Genomic DNA, 7,580 nt, shown 5'->3' with positions numbered 1-7,580 from the left:
AGACATTTAAATCTGAAGCAATTTTAAGGAAACTTCGCAAAAGTTTATTTATGATTTATCGCTCGATATATATGTATTGGAAGTTTAGGATAATTAGTGTCATTTTTACAACTTTTCGACTAAGCAGTGGCGATTTGACAAGGAGAATGTGGGTATTTTGCCCATTTTTGTCGAAATCAGAAAAACATATATATATATATATATAGGAGCTATATCTAAATCTGAACCAATGTCAACCAAATTTGGCACGCATAGCAACAATGCTAATTCTACTCTCTGTGCAAAATCTCAACTAAATCGGAGTTAAAAATTGGCCTCTGTGGTCATATGAGTGTAAATTGGGCGAAAGCTATATATTTATGGGAGTGTTGGTGAAAAAAACCAACATATTCCTCTTTATAATTACTTCAACATTTTTAATTTGTTAATTTTCTAATAATTTGTTTTAATTTACAAAACTTATTTTTTTAAGTTGTTTATTTAATTCAAAATTATCTAATTATGCTACAATATTCAACATGAGTGTAAATCTGTCTGCTTCCACATAACTAACATAATTTCCTTTATTCTTACCTTTGATCGTTTCAAAATATAAACTTAGCTTTTTGCAATCATTTGTTTCTCATATAAATATTTCTGATATCACTAGTGTTGTTATTATCATGTGCTCTCTGAGAGTTAACAGTACAGACAAAGCTTTTGCATACTATATTGTTGCTAGTTTCTGCACTCAGTGTGTGTCGGAACATATAGTACATTTACAACTTTACTCTCTCGGTATAGCTTTATTAAAAACTATTATACAATTTAAAAAACAAATAGCTTCTATGGTACCGATGGTGAGTGAGGGGATAAATGTGTTATATGAGTTGATATGCTGGATAATTTTTATTTTTTGTTGACTCTCACTGTAATAATACTTTGAATCTAGCAGAGAAACATTAGGCTTCTTGAGATTACTTTAGCATTTTTTTAATTCTTCTTTTTTTGGACACCGAAGCAGACAGATCACCAGCTTTGATAAGTATTGTGACTGGTATAAGGAAAATAAAACTTGCGGTTCTTTTTTTATAACTCTGTTCTAATTCTTATTTCTTGATATTGATTTTTTTCTTGTTTGAAATAATTTCCTTTCTTTACGTACATTGTTGGTGCCGAAACCCGGGAAGTCTAGTCATTAGATTTCCCTCGAATTAATCCAATTGTATTATTTACTACGGTGGAAAGTAAATAAATCATTTCTTGCTTAATTATTGTGATAGCGTGATTTTTTGTGAAACGTGATTCTTGGTTTTTGCAAGGTGAAATATATAAATCATGAATTCTTTGGACCAATTTATTCAAATGCAGCGTGATTTGTATTCAATTTTGGTGAAATATGAGAAACGATTCGACGATAGAGATTCTTCCGGAAGAACTCCAGGTTATTTGCACACACTTGTCCAAAGAATTGATGATGTGTTTAATAATTTTGAGACCCAGCACAATGAAATTTTGTTGCAAGTGCATGACAGTGGTATAGATGCAGCCGATGTTCCTTATTTGAAAGATGACTTTTATTACGATTTTTCTGAACAATATTTTTCGTTTAAAGGTAAATTAATTGACACATTGTCTCACAACTCGGTTGCATTTTCCCCATTATCAAGCACTACTGTGGCAAGTGGAAATCGTGCTGATACTACTATTGGTGTAGACACCAAACTACCGAAAATTTCTTTACCTTCTTTTTCGGGAGACTATATGGAATGGATACCTTTTCGTGATATATATGTCTCCCTTGTGCATGGCAATGAATCATTAACAAAGATTCAGAAATTCTATTATTTGAAAGGCACACTTTCAGGTGAGGCCGCGAACTTGATAAAAACGATTTCTGCCACATAGGCAAACTACGAGTCCGCGTGGGCTACTTTAGAGTCACGCTACCACAATAAAAGGATGATTGTTGGACATTTGGTGGGTAAACTTTTCGGAATCCAAAAGTCTGACGGTGGGTTCCAGTCCATTAAAATGTTGTTGGATTCCACAAAGGAATGTCTATCCTCTTTGAAAAATTTAGGTGTGAACACACAAACATGGGATCCACTCTTAATTCATTTGACCGCTCAGAAATTGGACATTCAGACGCGACGTGATTGGGAACATTCTTTGCGGTCATCGACCGAAATCCCATCACGTTCTGAAATGTTTGATTTTCTGGAAAGGACATTCCGAACATTGGAATCCATTCAAGACAGTTTCCCATCTGTGGTCAAACAAGAACCATCAAAACCGAAACAATTTACATCGGGAAGAAAGACATCTGTCCATTCTGGCAAATTTGTGAAACAAGATTTGATAAAATGTCCATATTGTGAAAAATCTCATGTACTTTCGAAGTGTTATAAATTCTTGGCTCTTACATTTGCTTCACGGAACAAATTTGTATTAGATAAGGGCATTTGCCGGAATTGTTTGACGAGCGGACATGTCATATCCAATTGTGGGTCACCCTTTCGCTGCATTATATGCAAGGAACAACACCACACCGTTCTACACCCGGACGGACATAACAACTCTCGTGTGGAGATAAACAATGCTCCATCCACATCAAGTGGTTGTGGACAGGGTGTTACTCAAATGGCTTCTCATAACGTGTCTTATTTTCAGTACGTTCTGCTATACACAATTCGTCTTAAAGTTAAGACAAATCATGGCATGTTTGCTTTAAGAGCTCTTTTGGATCCAGGATCCCAAGGAAGCCTTATTACCGAATCTGCCGTACAACTTTTAGGGCTAAGGAGAATTAGATCACATTGTCAAGTCATTGGTATCGGTAATGGCCACTCCAATTTGTCGAAATATGCAGTTGGTCTTGATTTGATCTCCATGGCGGATATGCCTGTAATTTCTTGTGTTGCGTTGGTGCTCCCTAAACTTTCTTCATATTCACCAACACCGTCTTCACGGTATATATCACTTCCTGATAATGTGGCAGATAGTTTAGCGGACCCATATTTTTATAAATCTGACAAGATCGACATGATTCTTGGATCAGATGTTTGTTCGAAAATAAAGATTCCAGCTGAATCTTTTGTTCATGACGGATTCTTTTTTCAAAATACCTATTTCGGTTGGGTCTTTTCTGGTTCGACTGAACCACTGTCTGCAAATAGGGTCCATATACATACAGTGAACTTGGAATCTATTCTAAAGTCTTTTTGGGAACAAGAAGATATATCTTCTGATAGGGATTTGACATGGGAGGAATCAGCTTGTGAAGCTCATTTTACAGCTACCTCGAGTATGTCAGAATCGGGCCGATACATGGTCCAATTACCATTTAGAAATCTTCTTCGTAATGGTGTTCTTCCAGATGTTGATAATAATGTTACGAGTGCTTTTAAGCGTTTGCGACAGCTAGAAATATCATTTTCTAAGCGTCCGCAATTTGCTGAGGCTTATAAGTCTTTCATGAGGGAGTATGAGTCTTTGGGCCACATGTCCAAAGTCGGTACATACCCTCAAGATACTCGTAGGGTATCTTATTTCTTACCACATCATGGTGTATTTAAGGAAGATAGCACCACGACAAAACTTAGGGTTGTTTTCGATGGCAGTGGCCACATGGGTGAAAGCAAGTCTTTAAATGAACTTCTTTCCCCCGGACCTGCTCTCCAAAATGATTTGCCTTCAGTCATGACGCAATGGCGGCGGCATAGAATATCTTTCAGTGCAGACATCGAGAAAATGTTTCGACAGATCGATGTCTGTCCTGAACACCGCAAATTTCAGCAAATCCTTTGGAGATACGATCCTTTTCAGGAAATATCAATTTATGAACTCAATACGGTGACATATGGCACCGCATCTGCCCCGTACTTGGCAATAAGAGTTCTCCAGAAATTATCAAATGATTATTGTTCTGAATTTCCTGGAGCGTGTAAAGTTCTTTTGACTGATACATACGTTGACGACGTGTTATCAGGGGCTAAGGGGGGTTGTAGGCTTCGCAAATGGGTAACGAACTCAAATGATCTTTTAAGTCGAATTCCTGTGGATTACAGGGATCCTTCGATGACTATTGATTTCGACCGCGGGAGCACGGTAAAAACCCTTGGCGTTCGTTGGAACACATGGGATGATAGCTTTTCTTTCAAAATAGAGCTGCCTCATGCGAGCTCTGTTACTAAGCGATCTATATTGTCAGAATCGGCCAGTATTTATGACCCCCTAGGATGGTTAACTCCATCAACTGTTGTTGCGAAGTCACTTTTCAAAACTTTATGGGAAAATGGACTTAATTGGGATGACGATATCCCAGACGAAATTAGGACGAAATGGCTTAGATTTCGTAACTCTTTTTGCGACGCTTCAACAGCAGCATATGCAGCTGTTATTTACTGTAGGAGTGAGAGTGTTGATGGTGTTGTTGTCAATATACTACAGGCAAAGTCCAAAGTCACTCCCATTAAGACAGTCACTATCCCTAGACTGGAACTATGTGCCGCTGCTCTTTCGGTTAAATTGGCAGAACGGGTGAAGAGGTCACTGAGGGATATTGAAATTGACACAATTTGTTATTGGAGTGACAGCTCCACTGTCCTAAGTTGGATAAGAAAATCCCCTTCTACTTGGTCTGTTTATGTGGCCAATCGTGTCGCAGAGATACAAAGGCTGAGCAATCCCTTAGATTGGAGGTATATACCTTCAGCTCAGAATCCGGCTGATTGTGCCTCAAGGGGTATCGGACCTAATGATTTATTAGAAAGTAAAATTTGGTGGAATGGACCAGAATTTTTACTCAAACCGGAGTCATTTTGGCCACAGAATTTGCCCAATTTATATACATGCGATGAGGCAAGAAAATCAAAGGTTATGTCCTATAATAGTAGCTCGCTATCATACCCGGAGTTGCTATTGAAATATTCCAAACTTCAAACTTTGCTTCGAGTTACCGCGCTCTGTTTTCGTTTCCTATATAATTGTCGGAATGCTTCGAAGAAGCGTACTTGTCCATTGACATTGTCTGAGACGAACGAGTCATTACTTCGATATGTGAAACTTACTCAAGGAGTTGATTTTAGGACTGAGCTGTTTGCACTTTCGACTAATGCACCACTTAAGAATACATCAATTCTTAAATTGATGCCTTTTTTGGATAAAGAAAACATTATTCGAGTTGGTGGTCGTTTAGGGAATTCTTCTCTGTCTTACGACTTGAAGCATCCAATGTTATTGTCCAAAGCCAATCCATTGTCAAGTCTTATTATATCGGACGCTCATGGGAGAACATTGCATGGGGGTGTAACTTTGACTATGTCTTATGTCAATAGAAAATTTTGGATAATTTCTGGAAATACATTGGCTAAGACTATTATACGAAATTGTATTCCATGCTTTAAGTATACGGCCAAAACAAGTCAGCAAATCATGGGCAATTTACCTAACGTGCGACTAACCGTCACAAGACCTTTCAGCCATAGTGGGGTTGATTATGCCGGTCCCATTTCTATTAAAACTTCTTCTTTGCGGACAGCATCAACCACCAAAGGCTATATATGTCTTTTTATATGTATGGTGACAAAGGCCATACACCTGGAGGCCGTCTCTGATCTGACAACAAACGCTTTCCTAGCTGCTTTTCGTCGTTTCATATCTAGAAGGGGCTTATGTACGGATCTGTATTCCGACTGTGGAACGAACTTTGTTGGAGCGTCAAAGGAGCTCAAAGTTATCTACAATCGGAATAAGAATTCTATTTCAGCCGATCTGCATCAAGCTTTAGGTCTAATTGGGACAACTTGGCACTTTATACCACCCGCCTCGCCTAATTTTGGTGGTCTATGGGAGGCCGGTGTGAAGTCCACCAAGTATCATCTCAAACGCATTGTGAAAGACAGAATTCTTAATTACGAGGAACTTTCTACTTTGCTTTGTCAAATAGAAAGTTGCCTCAATTCTCGGCCACTTGCACCTCTATCGTCCGACCACACCAATTTTGATGCTCTTACGCCAGCGCATTTCTTAGTTGGAGAACCCACAACATGTATCCAAGAGGAGTCCTTACTAGATACAAATATTAACCTTCTTACCCGTTGGAAATGTGTGGAAAAAATGAAGCAGCACTTTTGGAAGAGATGGAGAAACGAATTTCTCAACCGCCTTCAAGCTCGGCCAAAATGGTTATGTCCCAAGCCAGAAGCTAGCGTTGGTGATTTGGTGCTGATTTCGGATGAGAGATGTGGGCCAGGACAATGGCTTTTAGGTCGTATTCAGGAAACACATCCAGGACCTGATGGACATGCTCGGGTTGTATCTGTCCTTACAAAAAACAAAATTATAAAAAGACCTATAACTAAAATCTGTTTCCTTCCAGGTGCTGAACACGAAACTCTTAAGTCCCCGCTAACTTCATCATCAAAGATATAAATCATCACATCGCAAAATATTATCTGAAAACGATGCCTATTATCCTCGCTGTGAGTCGGAGCACAGCGGAGTTCAAAATGAAACTCGACTAAAACACTCCCATCGTAGGCTATTTAGTTTTACAGGATATCCATCTCATCTTGAATTATTGTTCCATCAACTACGTCGACATTTCAACGTCTATCGGATTTTTTCATCATTATCATAATACCTAAAATCTATTTGTAAACTTCCGTTTACCAGGGGGGAGAATGTTGGTGAAAAAAACCAACATATTCCTCTTTATAATTACTTCAACATTTTTAATTTGTTAATTTTCTAATAATTTGTTTTAATTTACAAAACTTATTTTTTTAAGTTGTTTATTTAATTCAAAATTATCTAATTATGCTACAATATTCAACATGAGTGTAAATCTGTCTGCTTCCACATAACTAACATAATTTCCTTTATTCTTACCTTTGATCGTTTCAAAATATAAACTTAGCTTTTTGCAATCATTTGTTTCTCATATAAATATTTCTGATATCACTAGTGTTGTTATTATCATGTGCTCTCTGAGAGTTAACAGTACAGACAAAGCTTTTGCATACTATATTGTTGCTAGTTTCTGCACTCAGTGTGTGTCGGAACATATAGTACATTTACAACTTTACTCTCTCGGTATAGCTTTATTAAAAACTATTATACAATTTAAAAAACAAATAACTTCTATGGTACCGATGGTGAGTGAGGGGATAAATGTGTTATATGAGTTGATATGCTGGATAATTTTTATTTTTTGTTGACTCTCACTGTAATAATACTTTGAATCTAGCAGAGAAACATTAGGCTTCTTGAGATTACTTTAGCATTTTTTTAATTCTTCTTTTTTTGGACACCGAAGCAGACAGATCACCAGCTTTGATAAGTATTGTGACTGGTATAAGGAAAATAAAACTTGCGGTTCTTTTTTTATAACTCTGCTCTAATTCTTATTTCTTGATATTGATCTTTTTCTTGTTTGAAATAATTTCCTTTCTTTACGTACAGGGAGATATATCTAAATCTGAACCGATTTCAACCAAATTTGGGACGTATAGCTACAATGCTAATTCTACTCCCTATGCAAAATTTCAACTAAATCGGAGCAAAAAATTGGCCTCTGTGGTCATATGAGTGTAAAT

The 7,580-nt window shown here is 37.3% G+C and overlaps 1 protein-coding gene across 1 annotated transcript; it reads left to right on the top strand.

Annotated features, from left to right (window-relative positions):
* Positions 1-1,941: 1,941 nt before the first annotated feature.
* Positions 1,942-6,414, top strand: LOC142235533 (uncharacterized). The gene has a single exon (XM_075306783.1). It carries the CDS (start codon positions 1,942-1,944, stop codon positions 6,412-6,414), a length of 4,473 nt encoding a protein of 1,490 aa, XP_075162898.1.
* The last annotated feature ends 1,166 nt before the right edge of the window (positions 6,415-7,580 follow it).

Source organism: Haematobia irritans, chromosome 4, assembly GCF_050003625.1.
Source record: "Haematobia irritans isolate KBUSLIRL chromosome 4, ASM5000362v1, whole genome shotgun sequence".
NCBI lineage: Eukaryota > Metazoa > Arthropoda > Insecta > Diptera > Muscidae > Haematobia > Haematobia irritans.
Note: the sequence above shows the minus strand (reverse complement) of the source record. Positions and strands in the feature narration are given on the sequence as shown.